At 48.8% G+C, this 22,914-nt stretch overlaps 1 protein-coding gene across 1 annotated transcript; it reads right to left on the reverse strand.

Moving 5' to 3' along the window:
* Nucleotides 1–6,513: 6,513 nt before the first annotated feature.
* On the reverse strand, nt 6,514–21,894 carry SERPINA12 (serpin family A member 12). The gene is made up of 5 exons (XM_006208234.4): nt 21,695–21,894; nt 14,208–14,858; nt 12,235–12,505; nt 10,226–10,373; nt 6,514–8,620 (listed from the first exon to the last, which is right to left on the reverse strand). The coding sequence occupies exons 2-5, from the start codon at nt 14,839–14,841 to the stop codon at nt 8,432–8,434; spliced, it is 1,242 nt and encodes a 413-aa protein (XP_006208296.3). The 5' UTR covers nt 14,842–14,858; nt 21,695–21,894; the 3' UTR covers nt 6,514–8,431.
* Nucleotides 21,895–22,914: the final 1,020 nt, after the last annotated feature.

A 22,914-nucleotide genomic window follows, 5' to 3' on the forward strand; every position in this document is an offset into this window, starting at 1 on the left:
AATTTACCTCTGAGGGGTGGTATTGATTACAAATGAGAAAAAGAGACTCTTTTAGGATATTAACCAGGGTGATCATTACACAAATATGAATTGACTTTTACTTCTGACCAAGACACATTAACTGACATTGGACTTGTAAACAGTTGTAAACAGTTTGGAAACTGACAAAATATATTAAACCATTGAGATGCTAAAAAATTGTAGGAAACAATTCAGACATTAGACAACAGGCAGCAGAGAGACACAAATGAAGTAATGATGATTGTTTCCGTTTGCAGCCTCTAGGTGCTTTCTGTATAAGGGAAAGGAACCCAACGAGAGTATGTTGGCTTGCTGACAGAGGAGACAGGCATCGAACTTGGGAAAGCTAAGGGAACTACAGTTTTTGTAGCAAAAAATGTGCATTAGCTGAAGTCCAAAGATAAGTGCTAAGCTCTGTGAGCATGAAATGAAATTCCACCAGGCTGGTCAAAAAACAAAAACAGAATAACTGTGAAGATGGAAGTGGAACAGTTCCCAGAGTTTACACACCATGGGGAGATATTTAGGTTGTGACCAGCCAGAGGAAAGAGACTTCTTTGCACACCTGGGGCATTCAGTAGAGACCCTAAAAGTGTCACCTATTGACATCAAGCTAAACTAACTTTGGTTTAAAGCTACTCTTAGACACCCTAACACAGTCTGAAAATACGCATTGACAGAAAAAAGCAATTCTGCAGGTAATGTAGTTTGCTGTCAAAACCAGCATCAACACACTATAAGGGAAGACAAGATAATCTTGACAAAAAAGCTATAATTCACAATGTCTAGCATCCAATCAAAAATTGTTAAAAAGCTCTAAGAAAAAGGAAAATGTGATCCATGTCCAGAAGAAAAAAATTAGCCAATAGAAACAGACATAACTGAAATTATGGAATTAATCATCAAGGACTTTAAAACAGCTACTTAAGTCTGCTTAAATAAGAGAATATTGACATAATGTAAGAAAAATCAAATGTATAAAAAAAAATCAAACTGACCTTTAGAGGTGAAAGATTCAGTCTCTGAAATGAAAACTTCACTGGCTAGGCTTACTAGAAAATTTAAATGGTAGAAGAAATAACTAAGCAATAGGAATTATTCAAATTGAAGAGAGCAAACTGGGGGCAAAAATAATGGTGGTCCAGTGACCCGTGGGACAAAAATCAAGTGGCCTAACATATGTGTAATTGGAGTCTAGGCAAAAAGGAGGTGGAGGAGAACAGAAAAAATGTTGAAGAAATAATGGCCAGAAATGCTTGTGTAATTTACCCTATGTAAACTATACCTAAGTAAAAGAGGCTAAACACAATAAAAGGAAATGAATACAGCCCTGCCATTTCTTTCCCTTTGCTGTGTGATCACACATGATTGTCAGTCTGCCTAGATAGCCCTCCCTACTCTCTTCACCTTGACAAACTCCTTTCCGTCTTGCCAGCTCCAGTTCCAAATCACCCACTCACCAAGTGTTCCTGGATTCCACAAAAAGTCTGCCCCTCCCTTTACAAACACCTTGAGCAAATCACAGCAATTTACCTTCCTGTGTGTCTGCCTCCCTGGTTAGACAGTCTGGACCTTGCGTGGCTTCCTCCAGGGCAGGGAGTGATGGAAGAAGAATAAAGGTGGTGAAGGGAGTGGGAGGGCAGTGGGAGGGAAGGTGGGAGCCCTGAGGGCCAGGCTCTGCTGACTCATCCACACTCAGGGACTTCTGGAAAGACCTACAGTTGGTCAAACACAGGTTGGCCACCTGAAGGACTATGGGGCTTTCCAAACTTGGCTAATCATCAGGAAAGCCTATGGTCTTTCTAAAATGCAGATTCCCTGGCCCCACCTAGAGCTCAGGAGTCAGACTTTTCAGAGAAAGATGAGAAGACTTGGGAGTGGAGAAAGCTGATGCTCCCCCCAACCCCCCACAACTTCTGCCCTTGTTCCAGAGAGAAACTCTCCAAGATTACTTCTAGATCTGAGCTCCTCAGTTCCTGGGGCCTCAGGCTTCCTGGAAAGTGAAGGCCTGTTTCTTCCCAGATCATAAGACCAATCCTGCAACAAAGCAGGAACAGCCCCTCATCCCTGGTCCCATCAAGCTGGGGCCTTATTCCAAGTTCTCCCTCCTCCATGGAGCCTCTCCTGTCATGTTCTGTCCTCTCCAGGTCCTTTCTTTCTAGCCTATAGGATCTCTTGCCTACCTCACACATCTTTGTGCTTTGGTCCCATTTCTGGTTTATGAAGATCTTTATATCACTTCATATACCATATCACTTCATATACCATATCACTTCATATACTTTTCTCTTTATATGTGTATATATACATATTTTTCTTTTTTTTTAATTTCACCTTTCTTTGCTGTTACACTGTGGAGCAGATTGGGTGCCTCAAGACTGACCTTGTAATGCCATCTTATCCAAAATTAACCCTTTAGAAGCCTCCCAACAAGGACCCAACATTACCCACTGCAGGCGTGTGCACCTGCCTCACAGGGAAGTGCTCCCCTGGGCCCCCAGCAACCTCTTTTGCCACAACATTGCTCATTTCTTAGCCTGCCTGGATGGTCGCCTGGCTTGTAGGAATCTGAGATGGGAAAGGGAATATGGAAGATCCAGACAGATGTCCAAGCCCTGAGGAGGTTCTTTTCTGACTGTTCATTTGTTTCTGGTTGGTTCTGGCAAGGAGGTCACTATTTCAACATTATGGGACACATAGTTTACTGCCCCACAAGGGCTCTTCATCTTGCAGGGCCCCTCTCCCCAGCCTAGTCCGGGAATCTGCGAGTCCTTTGTTCACAACATGCCAAGAAGAACAACAGCCAAAACAGTCTCCGTGCTGGAACGACACGCGTCTTTCACGGGAGCCCACGCGGCACACCCCCCTCCTCACCCTGGATGCCTTTAACAGGCGTCACTAACACGAATGGGTGCCTACCAGGTGCAAAGTAGATTCACATGCATTACGTCATTTAATTCCCCCCAAATACCATGAGAGATGGCGCTGACGCTCCCCACTTCACAGAGAGGAAAAACTAAGGGTTGGCGCATTTAAGTGCCTTGCCTGTTGTCACAAACCAAATGCAAGGCAGAGCTGGAATTTGAACTTCAGCCCGTCTGATGCCAGGGCCTCCGGCCAACCTCCAGCCACTTGAAGCCCCTGCCAAAGCCCTTAAAGTGAAAGGCCACTAAATGCAACGCAGTATCTTGGATTTGAGCCTGGAACAGAGAAAAGGTTATCAGTGAGAAGATCTGTTGGAATCTAAATGAAGTTCAGTTGCTAGTAAGGTAGCACCGTTAATCCCTCAATTGTGACCAACAACTTGCCGTTGGGTAAGATGCTAACTTTGTGAAAATGGGGGCAGGCGATAAAAAACTCTACCGTCTTCACAGCTTTTCTGTAAATCTGAAATTATTCAACATTTTAAAAATTATATAAAAAAAGAAGAGGCAAGAATATCAATCAGGCACATAAGTCACAGACACATTCCAGCCTTGGCCTGAGACCGGGGGAATCAGAGAGGTGACTTCCGTGAACTCAGAGATTAAACCGTTTCAGGTGCTTTCTGCCCGGGATACTGACCCCCACAGGGACAACATCCAGGTCTCCTTGCTAATCTCCTCAAGGAGGAAGTCTCTCCTTGGTGCCAGCAAGTCTTTAAAGCCATCGGATGGCTGCTAACGTTCCTTTTTAACAAGGTGGAGCAGGCTTCAGGCTCAGAGGCTGCAGCAGACAACAGTCTTGATGGAATTTGATCTCCAGTTTGGTTTTGCTGTGTGTGTTTTTAAAGTTAAGTTTTATTTGGGTCAAGTTTTTTTGGTTTTCTATGTATGGTTGTGGTATTAATTTTTCTATTTGAACATTTTTAACACAAATTGATTTCAAGATCAATCTGGAATGAATAACAGAACAAAAAAAATGGGAATTCAGCCACCGTCATAGAAGTGATTCAGGAATGAATGAAGTCTGGGAAATTGAGGGGAGATGGAAAGCTTCACAGAGAAAGGGTTCCTTGGCCTTGGACTCTTACTGTCACATCTGATCACTGATGTGGTGGCCCAGGAGGGTGGGATTTGCTCTCCCGGCTGGGCCGGAACCAGAGGAAGCCGGCCACCAGACCTTAAGCTCTCACCTGACTTTTCCACACTGCACTCTGTCTGGCACAGGTTCAGATGCTCAGAAAAATATTTGTTGACTAAATGAATGGGTGGGAGAATGAACATGCAGAAAAACTTTGAAATCAGTCCTGTCACTTTCAATACCAGTGTCAAAGTACTGTCTGAGATAGAAGGGCGTTGGGGAACCATCCCGGGCCACCACACCCCCAATATGGCACAAATGGGGAATGGAGGCCCAGGAAGAAGGTACTTGCCTGAGCCACAGAGTCCACGTGCGGGAAGAGCAGGGCCAGGAAGCAGGACTTCTCACCCGTGATTGTCCTCGCCAGCACCCCAGCCTGTCACTTCTGGTCTATGACCGCACGAATGACCTCAGCCTGGGCAGACAAGAAACCAGCCTCCTGGCACCCTATGTGTGAGAAGCCAACTGCTCGGAAGCCACACAAAGGCTTTCCGCATTACATGGAAGGAAGGTCAAGTTGGATCACGACCAGGGGGCCTTCCTACCCTGGGACTGTGATGTTGGGCACTTGCATTCAGGGCAGGGGCTCACCCCTCTTCTGTCTTCAAGTACACCCACTTGTGGGCATCTCCTGGGCCGGAAGACTCCAGAGACTGACTGTGCATCAGAGCCCAGGGGGAGCAGGATCCCTGGGGTACCACTTTCTCAAAGAGGTTGACCTGACCACCACCAGCACCACCAGTCCCTCCAGTCACCCTTACCTTGTGTTCTTATTTACTTATTTTTTACCCCATTGTTTACTACTTGCCTCTGTCTCCTAGCCTGGAAGCCCCACAAGGACAATGAGTTCTGATGTGTCTCCAGCCCCGGTCTCTGGCACAGACTGGACACTCAGCAAATATTTACTGAATGGATGGATGGACGAGGTCCCAATGAGTCCCGGCTCTGCAGCTTTCCAGCTGTGGGATTTGGAGCAAATTAAGTGATCTTCTTGGACCTCAGCTTTCTCGTCCATAAAATGGAATGGCCACACTCGTGTGAAGGGTGGGGGGTGTTGGGGGGCTGGTGTAAGCACCCATGCAGCGCCAGACCCCTGAGAGGCATCTAGTCAGTGCTGGTGACATCAAAGGCAGCTCGATTCACTCGCCCATGAGGTCCATCAGGCCACAAACACGTGGCTGGGTCAGGCTTCTTAGAAGAAGTGAGAGTCAGCCTTTTCTGGAAGGATGAGGAACATGGTGAGAGGAACTGGTGGGAGGGGTGAGCAAGGGGAACGGAGGAAGCACAGGGTGGAGTGGGGTGGCAGGAGCGGGGAGGCGCCCCGCAGAGGGGGTGCTCTGCAGACCCACGGGAAGCAGCAGGCTTGGCCCATCCCCGCGTCGGGGCTGCCAGGCTAAGGCATGTGGCCCTTCCTTCCAGAGGGAAGGCGAGCCTGAAGGGGGCTCGCCGGGTCTGGCACAGGGGTGGTTGCTGGGCAGACTGTCTTTTCAGCAAACACTGACCGTTTCCCATGACATGCACTGGCCTGGGCACTGCGGGCACAGGGACACCCAGTCTGCAGCCACAGGGACACTTACAACACACAAGTTTGTCTGGGTGACCCTCCAATTAAACTCCTGCTAAAGGGCCCCCAAGTCCTTCAGTTAAAGGCCAGCATTCTCCCTGTGACCCATGAAGCAGCACCCTACCTCTCCAGCCTCACTGCCCACTTCCTCCTGCCTTATTTTGTTTTTTTTTGTCATATTAACCTCATTTTAGCTCCCTGTCCATGCCACCTTCCTACCCCCGGGCCTTTGCACATACTGTTCCCTCCGCTTGGTATAGTTTCGCTCTTCTCCCCATCCCAGCTTCCTCCCCCTTTTTCCCATATAGAATTTACTTCTGTAGTGGAGAATGAAAATATGGCTGTGAAGGTAGGAAATCATGTAGACAAATGTTTTAGAAGTGTGACAGTCATTTTAGAATAAAGTTAGTTAAAAGGAAGATGAATAAAGCACTAGAGATTAAGCTTAATTTCTACTGGAAAGACCACCAGTGTTTTATATATTATTAACTACACAAGGAAATACACACTCATGCAGTTTTAATTAATAGCTACAATTAAAAAACAGATATACTCCCAGCATTCAGAACTTTTCGCAGTTGTCTTGTCACCAGGGAAGCCTTGCTGGAGCCCCCAGCTTGGGTCAGACCCCCCTGTTATACACTCTCAAAGCACTCGTAGCTGCCTTTCATCGTGTTCACTGGAGCTTGCGATCATAAATTTATGTGCATTGTTATTCAATTCGTGGCTCTTTCTCCCCCTGGATATTAACTCCATTAAGGCAAGGGGCAGGTCTGTTTGTACTAGCCCAGGGGTTGCTGCCCCATAAGTCATTGTTTAATACAAAATTGATTGCAGGGAAAATTTAGACCCAGGAGTCATCACAATGCATGGAGATGAGTGCTTTATTAAAGGGCTGCTAGGAAAGATGTTGGAAAGGAAGAGAACATTTCATAAAGAGGTCATAATGGACTGGGCACTGAAGGATGAGTAGGAGCTTGTTAGGCAGGAGACGAGCACGCCTGGTAGCAAGGATAGCACCTTTTAACAAATGAGAGGGCACTGAGGCTCAGAGGCTTTAAATGACATGCCCAAGTCATCCAGCTACTAAGTGGTTTACCCGCTTGTCCCATGTTACCAGTGGCATATGTTGTGGATCTGAGCTGCCTCCTGAGGGTTCCTGTGTTCATCTGGTTGCCCTCCCACCCCCAAGGCTGGTGCCACGGAAGTGGTGATGGTCTGCAAAGTGCTCTACAGGGGTTCCCAGTCTTCTGCTCCCATATCTGTGTCCTTGGTGCAGGATATCAATCTTCTTGCCCTCCTCCACCCTCAAAGACGGGTTACTCACTCTGGTGCTCCCCGATCTTAGCACTTAGCATCCTCTACCAGCCTTAACCCTCTCCAGGCTGCCTTCCCCACCAGCCAGTGTGGGGGTGGGGTCTCCAGGGCCCTGAGGGTGCCTAGGATGGAGGAGGTGGAGAAGGAAGCACTTACTGAATACACACCTGCTAAAGTGGACAGGGCAGCTCTCTTACCTTGGAGTGGAGCTGAGGAGTGACTAGCGGGCCCCCAGGTCTATGTGGAATGCCTCCCTTCCTGCCCCAAACCAGATGCTACCGCTGTGTGCTGACTGTGGCTAACCACGAGGACACAGGGGAGTCACTTCACCTCTCTGAGCCTCACTTTCCACATCTGTCATATGAACGTCCATTCTGGCTGCCCATGGGGCTGCTGTGACCAGAACACAAAAGGCACACAGAGCTGTGAGTTGCTAGGCACGTCCAGGGGATGGCAGTTGGCGCCAGCTCGGGCTTCTTAGGGCCAAGCCACTGAAGATCCCCTCCTCCCAAAACACCTTACCCATTAGCACAGGCAATTCACAGCAGGAGGCAAAGGAATCAAGGTACTTAAAGAAGCCCCACACGTGTAATCTTAGCCCTGTGAACACTGGTGCCCCCTGGTGGTCACAGGCAGACCCTGCAGGGCCATGCTTTCTGGGCCAGGCTCAGAGACCCCATTCACTCTTCAACCAAGTTGCTGACGGTTCAAATGCCAGGCTCTTCATTTTGTGCCCAAAATAGTGACTCTGGAGGCAGAAAACCTAGCATTGAGTCCTGGTGCCCGCTATTCTAGGTTGCATCCGTCTAACGCTGGACTAGCCCACTTCCGTTTTGCCATCCGCCTTGATGCTTAGCTGAGCTCAGAGCTCCCACGTGGACGCTGGAGGGTAGGTATCTGTGTAACTTACCTGCCAAAGACCCAAGGCCAAGGCTAGTTTCCTCAGAGCCCCGGTGTGGGGGAGCATCACTCATGTCCTGACTCTCCCCAGTGTGTGGTATTCATGTCCTGAATCTTTGTCTATTTCTATAGGGAACTAGAGTCCTAGAGAGGGTATGGCTTTCCCAAACACTTGGTTTCTAAGATTTGAACCCAAGTCTCTCCCACTAGGAGCCCCAGGTACTCTCCTTGGCTCACAGCTTTCCCAAATTATCCACTGACAGTCAGCAGACCTTGTGGGTGTTGTTTATTAAATCACAAAGCCCTTCTGCCTGCCAGGGGGAGAAATCACCATCAAGTGGGTAGGGGTGGGGAGTCTGACATCTGAGTGGGCAGAGAGGGGGCCAAGGGAGAAGAATGGTGCACAGAAGCCCTGAGAGCCGGTGGTGCTGCCTGCTTGGACAGTGGTTTGGGAGCTTATGATTAAGGGAGATTAGATGAGAAAGTCCCTGTGGTCTCAAACCCAGGGAGACAAAACATATTCCACCCCAGGCCCTGGTGGAGGTCTGCAGCAAGCCAGATGTCTCCTTATTTCCCAGAAGGATTCGCAATCTTTGCTAAGAAGAGCAGGTTATTCAACCTCTCGAGAATCAGCAGCAGAAAGCTTCTGTTCATCTTGACCCTTAACGGTGCCTCCATGGGCAGGGTCTGCGCTCCGGAGCCCGCTGCCCCCTCCGTGCCCTTCTCGTCCATCTTCAGGGTAGCCTGGTGCATCGCCTGCAGGAAACGGGAGTGAAGTCAGCGCTTTCAAAGCCACTCAGAGGCCCTGGATGACCGAAGGCTGGCAAAAGGCCCAGAGAGGGCGAGGCCTCAGTCAGAGTCCCCCAGCACAGCAGTAACTTGGCTGGTGCCAGCCTCCCGAGGGCTCCTGGCTTTTCTTCTGTCATCACTGAAGGATACTCAACAAGCAGATGCAGTTGAAGGAAAAATGATGCAGGGGGGACATCAGCTACGGGGTAGGGGGGCCTACGGGTAGGAGATGGAGTGGTTTTCTCTGTTTTCCGTGACTGACAGGGAAGCATCAATGGTAACAATGTTGTGCCTTAGCTAAATGGAAGGGAGGTGGTGGCATCACTGGCTCAAAGCCTCCAGCCTGCTCCACGCTCCTTTCATCCGCCATTTCATGGTGGAATGCCGAGAGGGGGACAGATTCCAGGGTAGCTGCTGGAGATGACGCAGACCCAGATCCACTCGAATGGCATCAACATCTGACTGCATGATTGTCACGGGGAAATTGATGGGCTTCTGTGAAATACCAATACATTTCATTCCATTCTAAGAATGCTAACAATTTGACTAGCAAGCCAATAGCCATTGCTTACATACAGGATCACAGCTATCAGCACGCGTAACTGTGGGAAAGAAACGGGCCACTGAACTCAGTAAAGGCCTCTGGGAAAGGGGTACCTGGTATTGAAGGTTTATGCGAAGTCTGTGGCAGGAAAACTTAAAAGCAATAAAATTCTATTAACTGTCTTTCTTCCTCTTGGAAACTGGAAAACAAATCTGAATGCATGCCTACTGTCAGCTCAGCTTGGCAAGTCGGATCGCTCCACACAGTCCCAGCCAATCCCCACCGCCCAGGACTCCTGTGCTCTTCCACCTCCCAGTTTTAGGTCATGCTGCCCCCTACTGGAAGGTCTCCCCTGCACCCACCACTGCTTGTTGAAATCTTCCCTGACTTTATGCCTTTTGAACCTAAAAGTAGAATTGCCAGATAAAAGACAAGATGTCCTGTTAAATTTGAATTTCAGATAAATGATGAAAATTTTTTTAGCATAAGTATATCCCATGCAATATTTGGGATATACTTAAACTAAAACATTTCATTTATTACTTCTCTGATATTTGAATTTAACTCTCATCCTGTGTTCTGTCTGCTAAATCTGGGCACTCTACCCCATGTGGTCCTCTCTGCTGGCTGCCAAAAGGCAGGGGCTCAGCCTTGCTGGAGACCATGGGTCCCTTGCTTGCTTATTTCTAGGCCACATGGACCATGTTCACAACTTACTCCTCACAAGCTTCTGAGGCCTCAGAGAGAGGGTCTGGGCCAGTGCGAGGCATCATGAATGTTCCAGGCTTCAACCAATTGCTTATTGCATTGAACTGACCTCCAAAATAGGACCAGAAGACTCGACTGATATTTCCCACTTTAAAGACTAGAAACATGAGGAAAGGTTCCGTAATTTGCCCAGGATCCGAGCCTGGCCTGATGAGTGGGTGGATCTTGGCTCATACGGCTGCTGGGACGGTGGCTTTGGCCTGGGGCTGCGGGCAGGCTCCTGTGCCGGCAAGGGCAGCGTCCAGGCCAGGCAGGCTTACCTCGCTCACTTTCAGATTTTCATAGGGGGAGATCCTGGTGAGATCGCCGCGTTCCTCAAAGATTTTAGTGACACCCAGGTAGGAGAGCATCTTCTTCAGGTCGTAGCTGCCTGTGATGGACAACCTGGGCACGAACACATCCACCACCCTAGGGAGTCGGAAGTGACGAAGATGACAGAGGGCCCTGCCAGCTTCCCAGCAGGGCTGGGGATCAACGGTGAGCGAGGCCTCTGTCCTCCCAGCCCCTGAGATCTCAGAATTTCTCTCTATACATGGAATGAGGAGAGGCCTGGAGGACTGGGATCCAGTTTTGAAGCGCCCATGCTCTCTGCACTACGTCCCTACTTCCTGTCACAATTTGCCTGAGCATCACCCACAGAAAAGCCCTCAAGTCCCTGCCATCTCAGGACCCCTTCAGCACAGCCATCGAGGGTCTCCCCACCGTAGCGTCAGCCATGCCTGTGCCCTGAGCCAGTCCCAACCCCAGCCATTTGGTGCTAAAGACAGCAGCACCCCGAGATCAGAAGCCAGCAGTGCTGAGTTCAGATCCACTCTGCCTTCCCTGAGCTCTGTGACCTGGCGCCCATGATCTCACCTCTCTGAGCCACTCGTGCGAAAACGATGACACCCGCGGGACCAGAGGAGGGCTAAAGCGGATGCACGTGGCCCTGCTCAGCAGAATCAGCGATCAGCAAGAGTTCATCTTCTTGGCCGTGAATGAGCAGCTTTACATCCTCTTTGGGTGGGACCCAGGTTGGCTCCCTGCCTGGGGTCTGGGATCAGGTGTCCTGAGGCACGTGTGGGCCCTGGATTCCTTTCCACCCGTCCAAAGACCCCATTTCTTCCTGTCTCTCTAAGGATCTCATTCCTGCCTTTCCCTCCTGCACCATCTATGTTGCACCCTGATGCCTCCTGGGTCACCCTCAGGTGGACTTTATCTAAAGCATCCAGAACTAGAATTTCTCTCCCATAAGCTTTCAACCAAAGTGATACATCTAATTTCATTCTGTAATTCCTTCAAGTGTGTGTTTCCCTATGAAAGAAACTGCCTTGGCTCAGTTACCACCCTTGGGTATCCCAGCTCAGTTCTAGCACCCTCGCTGCCTCTTAGAACCCTCCTCAGCTCCTGACAGCATGCTGGCAATGGCAGAGCTTCTCAATAAAGACCCTTTGGGTAGAGAATGATGGTGGGGGCAAAGTGGAAAGGAGAGGGCAGGGACCAAGGAGGAAGACATCCTGACATCGCTTCTCCCCAAGTGGAAGCTGCCCTGTCCACCGCATAGACCCACCCCTCCTGGCTGCCAGAGGCCCTGCCCTAGCCCTTCAGCTTTCAAGGCACTGTGCACATCTGCACTGACACCAAGTTCCCAGGACGTGACTGCCGCTAGTTCTCACCTTTCCCAAGAAAAGCTGTCAGTAGGCAAATGCCTGGGAAGGATGCTGGAGGCTTCCCTGAAATCTGTTCTAATTTTATGTTTTGAAAGGAAACTCTTTACTCACTTTCGTCCTACGGCTATGATTAGTATAACTTCATTGGTGCACACGTCACAGGTTTTATTATGACACCACTGTCGAAAACATTCTAGGTACAATGAAAAACTCGCAGCTCCCATTGACATTCCAAGTGTTTGTCCTCACAGCTTCCTTCTGTCTAGGCTCCTGTCACTCCTCTCCCTTCCATGGGTACCACTACACAGTCTCGAAGACTTAGCCCAAACTCCATGTGCTCCATGAAGCCCTTCCTGACCACCACCGCCCACCAAGTTTCTCTCCATCCTCGGCACTCTCACAATGTTTAAGCATCTTCCTCTGAAAGCAAAGGCTTCACTATATTTCTATGATTTGTTTTCCAAGTCTACTTCCTACCAAAATAGAAGTTCATCATGGAGCCCAGAATAGGACTTGGCCATGGGGTCAGAGCTCCATAAATCTGGGATAGAAGAAGCAAAGACAGTGTGAGGGAAGAGAGGAAGAAGGAAGATGATGTACTCATCAGGCACCCTCTTTACCTTGGAGAGAGTAATTTTTTCCATCTGAAAAAAGTGTCCAACCCCAAGGCTTCCTCCACTTGCTTCATTTTGCCCTCATCAGGAAGAACGAAGATGGCTGTGATGTTGCCCTGGTAGGGCATTTCCAGGACAGTGCAGGAGAGCTGGTCATCGTGGCCAGCCTCATACATGCCCCCGTGGAACATCATGGGCACCTTCACTGCCTTGTTTCTGTCCAGAATGAAGTCTTCCTCTTTAGTTGATTTCGGATCAAACTCATGTTGCCACCTGGCTTAAGATTGAAGAAGGAAAAAGTGAGATGAGTGTCCTGAGGGTGAAGAGGTTACTGAATCCAATTAACCACTGAGTCTCTGTCCACATGGATTTAAGGAAAGGGTCTAGACGCTCTGCAATATCAGAGCAGGGTCACAGAAATCCTTGCCCTCATGCCGTGCCCTGGAGACTTCTGGTAAAGTGGGCTTGGCCCTGATGATGATCAGTTCCCAAAGGTGCCAGGATCAGGGCTGCTGAGCTGGGAGGGGAGCCTCAGACTCCCCTAAGCCCAGGTGCTCCTGAGACTGAGAAAGGCCATGGATTCTGTTACAGAAGCAGGAACTGGATTGCATCTGGTGGGGGCTGTCTGGGTCTGATGTGGGTGAAAGTACTCAAGTCTATTCTAAATCAGCCCTGGAGGGGGTCATTCTTATGTGAGACTAAGGAATCTAATATAACAGGCTGCCCTTGGGAGCCTGCTGAAGGGCAGTGAGCTCCCAAAGCTGGGCATCTGGACCTCTTCTCTCTGACCCTGAGGACTCTGACAACACTGGCCATGAACTCTGACCCTCATACTCACTATCTCCAGAGCCCTCAGTATAAGACCCTTAGGGCCGAGTCCCTGAGTTCAAATTGTGGCTTTATTGCTCTAGAAGGATGACCTTGGACAAGTGTCTCAACCTCCCCAGGCTTCAGTGGCCTTATCTACAGAGTGGAGATTTTCACGGGAACCTCATAGGCTGCTGTGAGGTTTAGTGGGGAAATGCGGCGGAGCTCAGTGACGGTGTGCACTGAGTGCTGAGTGGATGCTCATCATCGTCAGCATCATTGTCTCTGTTGTTTTTGATGTAATCTAAGGATGTAGGGGCTTAGGGAAATTTCAGATTCTCCTTTCTTCCCTGCTTTGGGAGATTGAGATTTCAGTCTACCATAATCACTTCTTTTTTTTTTTTTTTTCCTATAGCCATTGATCTCCTTGTGGATTTTGGGAGAGCTGAACTGCCATATTTAGGACTGTGCTGCTGATAGCCCAACATTGATCTTGCCTGGCCTGAGGGATGTTGGCCTCTATTCTCACCTATGTTGGCCAACCTGTGTGTGTGTGTGTGTGTGTGGTGCGAGTGGGTGTGTATGGTAATGGTAGATGAAGCTTGGATTTGGGAATATTATTTTTCACCATCAGACTTGGAGAATCTACAACATGTGGTTAGGAGACCAGGGCACCTACCAATGAAATCATGATCACCATCATCAATGCCATCACCACTGTGGGTGTCTACTTGAATGATGGAGAGTGCACAGTTCCAGGTCAAGAGAAGTGGATTCTAGTCTTGACTTTCATTGGCTGGCTTTGTAACTTTGAGTAAGTCAATTAATCTCTCTCTGAATTTCACTTTCCTCATCCAAGAAATGCAGAAAAGAGTATCACTCCAAACTCTACAACTAACGTTGTGTTAGGATAATCAGTAATAATAAAAATGTACATATGGAGAATATATTTCAAAAAATTCATTTTGCATACATTTTCACTTTGAGTCCCAATAACCACCCTATGAGTTATATATCAAGGTACTCGTTTTTCAGGTAAGAAAAGTAGGGTTCTAAAAGACTAATTGCATGTGAATCAAAGGTCACAGAGCAAGCAGGTGGACAACCCAAGTTTTTAACTCAAGTCTACTGGTCATCCTACCCTTTTCAAGCTTTCATGCCCCAAGCCTTACCTCGAAAGAAAACATAATTTATAAGAATCATCACAGTGCCAGGGTCTATATTCTTGACCAAGTCATTGATTTTCCTGTGGGTTTTCTGACTGACGTAGTCATTGATTCGATTCTGAGCATCTTCCAAATTCTGAAAGTTGGTGGGGACAGTGTCTGCCTCATACAGGTTCTTGACATCTGTCAGAAACTTCTTCGATGGCTTTAGCTTCTGGTCAATGAACAAGGCATTCCCGACGCCCAGCTTACGGTCCTGGTTCTCCTGGTTCAGCCTCTGGATAAGGTAATGGAAGCCTTCATGAAGGTCTTTCTCTGGCATATTCTGGAAGTTGAAGCCCTGTTTGATCTCGGCCAGGGTGGAGTCTTGGGCACCAATGGACAGCATGGAGAAGGCCATAGCGATGCTCCAGGGAGAGAAGAAGATGTTCTTGTCAGGGCTGTTGGAAGACAGCTTCTTGTATAGCTTGAAGCCAAAGTCTGCATTTCGCTTTGCTATCTCCTGAGCTGCCCTTCTTTCCTTCCATGCTTGGTCCTGGCTCACAGCTTCATAATTCTTGGGAGAGAAGCTGGGCTTCAGAACACCTTCCACGGTGAGGAGGCCAGCCAGAAGCAGGCCTAGGCCCAGCGTGGGGTTCATTTTCCTTGGAGATTGTCCTGTTGAGTAGTGGACCTGAGGTTAGCAGAAACGATAACGAAAGAATCCCATTGCCCCTATCTTGCCCACGGGGAACACCAGATAGAGAAAGTGATACAGTGACCAGCATGTGTTGTGCATAGCAGTTTATAAGGGCTTTGACATCCATTGTAACATTTAACCCTTGCCATCACCTTGGGGACTAAAAGTGACTGCACACATGAGAAATCAGAGTGTAGAAGATTGCTCTTGTTTTTGTATCCATCTCCCCCTTCTTATAGTAACAGTATCTCAGATCCTTTGAGAAACTGCTCCCTCCACTCCATTGGATCACAAAAAAAGGATACCCCCCAGTGTGGGCATGTGATCCAGGCTAGGCCATCATCATAATCAGTTCCCCTTCCACACTGATTGGTTAAGGAACGAGAGATCATCAGATGCATCAGCGCTTGTCTTTGAGAATGCAAAGCCCTCTGAACTCTGGTGACTGGCTTAATGGTAAAACGTTGAACCTGAATGTGGACATAACATCCATATAGAGAAAGAGAGATAAGGGAGAGGAATGGAAAGAAAGAAATGAGAAGACATATTTGGTGATATCTTTGGAGTCCCTGGATTGAGCTTTACCTGAAGCCCATCCACTTCCACTTTTCAAAGTTATAAGAGCCAATAAAGATCCCTTTTAGGGCTGGCTGGTTTGAGTTGGATTTTTTCCTTACAACCAAGAATTCTGGTTTGCAGAAATAAAATCCTTTGTCTAAGATCACATGGTAAGTGGTAGATACCCACCCCAGGAGAACCCAGGTCTCTAGTAAACTTCCTTCCCTAGACTTCTTCCAGGAAAGCAAAGGGGGTGGTGTCATGGAGAGAAAAAGCCAAATCTGCTTGGCTCCAGGACAGCTCCTTGTTTCACTACCTCTCAGCTTTGACATCTCCCAATAAGACTGTGAGGTTTGGAGGAGACAGAAATTTTATTTTCGGTTTTCCTTTCATCTTTAGACTTTATGCAGCAGAGAGCTGCCAAAAGTGTAGTATTCCAAAAAGCTTGTTCATTTCTGTAGCTGCACATGCTACTGTTGATGACTTTTTAGACCAGTTTTTATGTTAAATAAGGCTGATTTCTTTACTTGGTCCTCTGCTGTCACTTCCTGCCTTTCCCTCTGTAGTTCACATCCCTGCGCACCCGTCACCTGTGGGAGATGGAGAGCTCCTCAGCGGGAAAGGCTGTTCCTGGTTGACTTGGGTTGGGTTTCCGAGAAGCAGAGCCTGAGACGAGGGTTCAGATGTTCGTTGTGTGTTGAGGGTGTGGCCCCTCGGGAAGTGAGGGAAGCGGGGCAGGAGAGGGAAGGAGCCCAGCCAGGATGCAGTCCCAGATAACATCTAGTCTTGACCTGGAGACTCCCCTGGCAGCACTGGCCTGAGGCCAAGGGACTGGCCTTCAGCCCTCTGAATCAGTCAGTCAGTTGGTGATCTGCCCCCAGGATGCATGGCCTGGGGTACAACTTCCTGGGTCATTTAGCTCCTATCAGCCAAGGGCAGTTTTCCGGAGAGGGGAGGACAGCTGTGAGCTGGTAACAGCTCAGCCTCACAGCACCACTGGCCTCGGGGACCTGGGCCCAGCAGAACACGGTCCACCGCAGCTAAATCTCTATGCCTGCACTGTGTAGGCTTTTTCCGGTTGATGGAAGGAGAGGACAGATGGACAGCAGCACAGGGCTTGCGCCTAGGAGCACCCCGATCTCCATGTTCTTCACACCCCTAAACCCTCTATGCCAGGTGCTGTGGATACAGACGGCATCACAGTGGACACGAGTCTGCAGGGAGCCTGGGGCCCAGTGTTTGGGAGTTCTGTAGACACTGCCATTGCTTCCCACATCCCCTTCCATCTTCCTAACAAAACTTCACTGTTTTTTGGGGGTGGCTGTGGACCATTCCCTTAGGCAGCCCAAGTGCTTCAGGGACAGGGACCCCATCCCCAGCTCTAAGAGGGGCTCTGATTGGGTCAGGATTGAAACAACAGACCCCTGTGGGGTCCCCCCTGCTACAAATCCTTTCTGTGTCCCTGTTTCCTGTTTGTAGAAAATAGACTTCATTCTTGACCTTCCCTGAGTTCCAAAGGGCAGATTCAAATAGTTGCTAATCAGGGAAGGGAGGGAATGCAGAAAGAAAGGAGGAACAGTCAAGAAACAATAGCGTAATCTTGGGGCAGGTCCTGGTTCCTCCTCAAGGAATAGACGCAACAAACCTCTGAGTTCTTCTGTGGGAACCAAGGCCCCCTCCCAAGTGGAGGACGGCAACTTCCTGCTGAGCACAGGATTCTGGGACCCCGCCCTGTTACCTCACCACCAGCCAATCAGAAGAAAGTCCACACCCTGCAGTCCTCCCCCCAGATCTTGCCTATAAATACTTTCCCTAAAAACCATCAGGGAGTTTGGGTTTTCTGAGCACAAGCTGTCCATCCTCCTTGCTTGGCCCCGCAATAATCCAAACTCTGATGTTTCGGTCTGTTTGACCTCACTGTGCGTCAGGCATGCAAACTTCCGTTCAGTGACACCACGAGGGGAGTGACACCAGGATGAAAACCGAACACAGAGATGCATGCGAGGGCTTTGCAGAGACACTGGCGCTGGGGCCGCAGAGTAAGCTCCCTTGGAGCCCATCCTGCCCCAAGACTTCCAGTGATGCTAGTGTGAGTTATGTGGTCAGTTACTTTGAGACAAAAGTGTCCTAACAAATGTAAGTTTTTGTTTTGTTTGTCTGTTTGTTTTTTTAATGTTGGGGCTACCAGGCAGACAGGAGTCCTGGCCCTGATCTCACACTTCCTGGCTGTGTGACACTGAGGAAGGAGCTTTCCCTCTCTGAGCCTAAGTGATCTCTGAGTACCTTTCATTCCTAATAACACAGTTTTTAGTAAAAATTAAAAACAGCTGGTGATGAGCAAAGGCTCGTGGGGCTGTCTTACAATAGATTTTTGAAGAGAAGATCAGTAAAATCCCTGAGGTTGTTTCAGATAAAAGAAAGAAAATAGAAAAGGGAAAGGATTCAATCTCTCAGGTTAGAGCGCTGGACCATGCAAAGCCTGCCTGGATTAAAAATAGAAGCTTCTCCTTTCCAGAGCAGCTGGCCGCCTTTGTGTGCACTAGTTCCCCAGGCCTGAGAGCGCAGAAGTTAGGCCATGGCTGTCAGGGAGCTTGAGAACATCCTTGGCAGCAGGGTGGCCAGCCAGGAGAGATGCGAAGCAGTAAAGCAGCTTGCCCCAGGAGCCACGTGTGTGTTGGGACAGGTCAGGGCCAGAATCCAGAGCAGGGAAGGTGAGGCAGGAGGGAAGGGGGCAGGGCACAACCTTTAAAAGAATGACACAGCGATTTGCACCAAGATGGCGGAAGATTCAACCCCCAGGAGAACTTGACTTTCGATATATGCCCATTGCAGTACAACAGCTGCCAAATGGCACGCCCACAGGGGCCAGGACAGTTTCAAGGCTGATCATGAAAGGTCAAAAAGTGGGTGATGGCCCAGTTCCTGGGATTCCCAGCACCTTCCTCAAAGAAGTTGGAATAATCGTCCCACTTGTTAGCGTATGAAGTTACCCAGCCCGTAAAGGCTAAGCCCCTCCTCCAGGGGTTCACGCTCTCAATCTCTCTCTCCCTCCCCCACCCCTCTCTTTTCTCTTGCCTTTTGAGATGGCCCGCACTCCGTCCATGGTGTATGTATCTAATTTTGCTTTAAACACCCACCCCCACGTCTCGTGGCCTCTCTGGCCTCCGAGACAGCCTGCACTCTGTCTATGGAGTGTGCATCTCTCTGAATACATCTACCTTCACTCTACCATGGCTAGCTCTTGAATTCTTTCCTGTGCAAAGCCAAGGATGCTTGCTTGATGGGGCATATCCCAGGGACTTGCCATCCTCTCTCGCCCCATTTTTCCTCTGTCAAAGGGAAACTACTGGCAGCTGTATTCCAGAAACACTTTCTGGCACAGATGGCCCACATATATAGTTCTACAGTGATGCCCAGTCAGTGACATCGAGAAGGTGTTCCCTATTTCACCGAGTTTCAGGCAGAGGAACTGATCATGGAGTTAAACGTCTGGATCTCGGTCTTCTCCTGCTCATGTGTTTGGTGTTTAAGAATAAGCCTCTTTATTCTTCAGCCTCAGTATCTTCATCTATTAAATGGTGGAGTAGTACCTGTCTTCCTCCCCACTGGATGCTGCTAACCAGTTCACCGCCCCCAGCCCCTAGGACACAGCCCCCGCCAGGCCTCAGCTGCACCCCCATCTCTAAGTCTGTGTCATAGCGGTTTCCCCGGGCCTCCTGCCCAGGCCCACTGATTGTCCACAGCCTGGCCTTCCTCCCCTCCAAACAGTCCACACTGGCTCCATTTCTGGGCCTTTCCATCTGTCAACACAGGCCCTAAACTGACCCAAACTTGTCAGATGGGTACCCGTCCTAGATGCCTGAGTAAGCTAATGTTTTAATCCTGTCAATTAAAATGCCCAAGGGACTGGTTGTTTCCCAATAAACTGATAACATTGCCCAAGCTGAGCGATTCTTGTTTCATTTTTATTTGGGAGTGTGTGTGTTTGGTTGTCCCTCGAAATACAGTAAGGAAATAAAAATAAAGAAGGAGAGGAACAGGATAGAAACTGAACTCTGTGGAGAAGATATGGGGCAGGTAAAGCTGTAATCAAGATTTCAGCTCTTGCGGCGGTGGGGGGCGGTACAACTCAGCAGCAGGGAATGTGCTTAGCATGCGTGACGTCCTGGGTTCAGTCTCCAGTACCTCCTCTAAAGCTAATAAACAAATAAATAAGCCTAATTACCTCTCCCCTATAAATTAATTAAAAAGGAAGAAAAAGATTTCAACCCTTCTCTGACTACCCTGGTCCCACCTTCTCGAGTAATTTCAGAGAATAATTCTCTTCTCTTATGAGTAGATGAACTAGCATGGCCCTGACTCAGGAATCATTTATCTTAAAGAAAGATGCAAAGCAGGTATATTCCAGGTGTAAACCAGAGCCCTTTGGAAAAGTGGTTCGGGTATCTTGGGTCTACCCACGGAGGGGTTACCCATGGGAGGCCTCCCAGGCGGGGTGCCCAGCACTGCTTTTACCTCCCACATCGCCCAGTCAAAGGCGCCGAGGGGTGGAGACAGCAGATATGATGGCACTTTTGACAATAATAATATCTAATTATACAAGTTGCTCTCATCCTTGTTGTCACCAGTAATTTGAGGAAACAAGACGCCAACAAACAGAAGCCACATCAGGACACAGAAGAGCTACTCAGTGCTTAGCAGTTTGGAACCATTGACTCACAGGGAAGAGACCTCCTTCCACCCTCCCCAGGTCACCTCTCTCCCAACTATCTGCTATCCTGTCTCCCTTCCATGTGATGAAACTGGCTGGCGAGGGAAAGTTTTCCATCCTCAAGCCAATGAGATGAAAAGATTTAGGATGCTTTGGATGAATTTCCATCCCTAATCGCTTGAGCCCCCAGGAGTGAGCATGCACCAGCTCACTGAGGGGCTTCCGCTGGCCCAGGCTGAACACAGCGGTCCTCCCTGCCCTAAAGAACCCCAGGCCCTTTGAGACCCCAGCTTTCCTCTAAGCCTTTCCGGAGTTCTCCACAGAGTGCACTATACTTAGATAAACTCAGCACCCTCCCTAGGGCTGAGAGACCTGAGGGACCCTTCCTAAAGATGGGCCTTGGCATCCCAGAGGACCAGCACACAATCCCCTCAGCCGAGGAGATGTCCCACGCATGATTTGTGGTCCACCTGCTTTAAGGGATTGATGTTGTCTTAAAAGGAGATCACTCTAGACGTATTAGAAGTTATTATTTTTCAAAGCAAGTTTAGAGCCAAGTGGTGGTGAGACACATCTTCTTTCCCCCTGTTGGAAGTGAGGGAAGGCTCGTGAAAGAAATCTAGTGACTCTGGCAATAGACTAATTTATCCTCCTCATGGGAAGCAAAGAGGATGGAACATGAGTCCATCATCTCACCTCTAAATTTGTCCTGGAGATTTCTGCCTTCATTCTCTTAAGAAATATTTTGGGCCTTCGCTATGTACCAGGCATTGGGTTGCTGGACCAATATCCAAGAAATGGTCCCTGCTGATGCTGCTGACTGACCCACAGCCTCCTTGGGAAGCCAAGCATGGAGCTCTCTCTTCTAAGAGGTGATACCCACAGCCAGCCCTGCAGACTTCTTCAAATCCTCTGGACTTCCCAGCTCTTTGCCGGGCCTGCTCCTCCTGCCTTTGGTGACGTCATTCTAGGATGAGGGACTACGAGGGTTGGAAAGGTTGAGTTACCATCAGCCTTGGGCCACTTGTGCTGTAAAGGGGAACCTGAGTCCCAGAGCAGACTAAGGAGCTATCCAAGGTCACACTGGGTGTTTGCTGGGTTAGAGCGGGAATCCAATCTGTTAAGCCAATTCTGCAAAAATACATGAAGAGGGCTGCTTGAACTCACCTTCTCCATGACATAGGACACTGATGGATACAGCCTCTGTCCCCAGGGAGAAAGAGGAAGATACACAGGCAGCTCACAGACAAGGCTAACCATGACCAGAACTACAGGGCAGAGACGGACCCGATTTGGAGGGGCCCCCTTATTCCCCTAGGCAACTCCCATTCCCACACCCATTAAGGCTTTTCCTCCAGAAAAGCACAGGAGACAAACATCCCTGAAAACGATCAAGAGGGCTTCCCCAGATTTGGGACTTCTCCAGAATTTTCTTCAAGACACCCACCCAGGGGCTGTACTGTATCCTCCTGTGATCTGAAGCAGACTTGGTGTGGAACACACAGGAGGCGCCTGACCTTTCCAAGGGGGAGATATCATACTCACAGCACATTCAGAAGTCCACGGAGCCAGCCAACGGATGCGATTTCCTTGCTTTATTATTTATACTTCCATGGCCTCTTGGAAAAGTAGACTGGAGACCAATAAAATTAGCTGGCCTGATTGGGCAGGTGTTGGAGGCTCCAGGAGCCACGGCCACACCACTTCCTCCGGGGCTTCTCCTCACCCCTGGAGGCAGCTGCCTGATATTAAGACCACACCCACTGGGGTGTGGCTTCCCTAATGAAATCCTTTCACATCTTTTGCAATGACTATATTTCCCAATTGCTCTGCCTCTGGAACCTGGAGAATTCTTACCGGCAGATCAGCCTATAGTCTTGATGTTAAATACTCAACTCAAACATCATGACTGTCATCAGTGGGAAGAGGCTGGCAAAGAGAGGTCAATCCCTTTAGCCCCCATTCTTTCTCTTGCTCTTTCTCAAGCACTTTACAGTTGTCAGTTCTATCGCCTTAGCTCCATGGAGTCTTTTGGGAGAAAAGAACTCAGAGGGATGAATAGACAATTAAATACATAGTTTCTGTTGGGGGAAGGGTAGTAGTAATCAAAGATTCACATCAAAGTTTGGGATCATTCAAGGAACTTATGAATTATTTTCTGATTGCATCTTTGTCGTGCTGGAGGAATGAGTCATTGGTTGGTTTTCTCCCCCCAACCCTTTCTTTTCTGTCTTTTCAAGTTGTCTTCAAGGAACAGGTATTACTTTAGAATTAATTTTTAGAAGATTGGAAATAAAACGGAATTCATATCTTCAGGTTTATCAGAGAGGAAGCCATGATGACATTTGAGAACCTTTCAGACCCACAGATCCTGGGATGAAAGAGCAATGAGTCCAGTGGACCTGTTTTCCATTCTGCTTTCACTACTGGTTGCTAATGAACAGGAAAACCATTCAAATATTCCTTCCCTATTTGGAGATGTTTCATGTAATAGATATTGTCTGACCACAGCACCAAGGGCTGTAGACAGTGTTTTTCTTCCTTTAGGATGCTGTGTTTAGCAGACAATTCTCGTCCCCAGTGCTGTAAGGAGCAGATGACCCAGTGGGGCCTTCTGGAAAAGAGGTGACTGGCTCTTTCCTGGGCTTGGTTCAACCCAGGCTGCACTCATGGACCAGACCAACCTGGCCATGGGGATATGGGGTCCAGAGCTGCCAGAATCAGGAAGAGCCCCTGAAGGGGGCCCTGAGCGGTGGCCTTCCCTC

The sequence above is a fragment of the Vicugna pacos genome, chromosome 6 (genome assembly GCF_048564905.1).
Source record: "Vicugna pacos chromosome 6, VicPac4, whole genome shotgun sequence".
Classification (NCBI taxonomy): Eukaryota; Metazoa; Chordata; class Mammalia; order Artiodactyla; family Camelidae; genus Vicugna; species Vicugna pacos.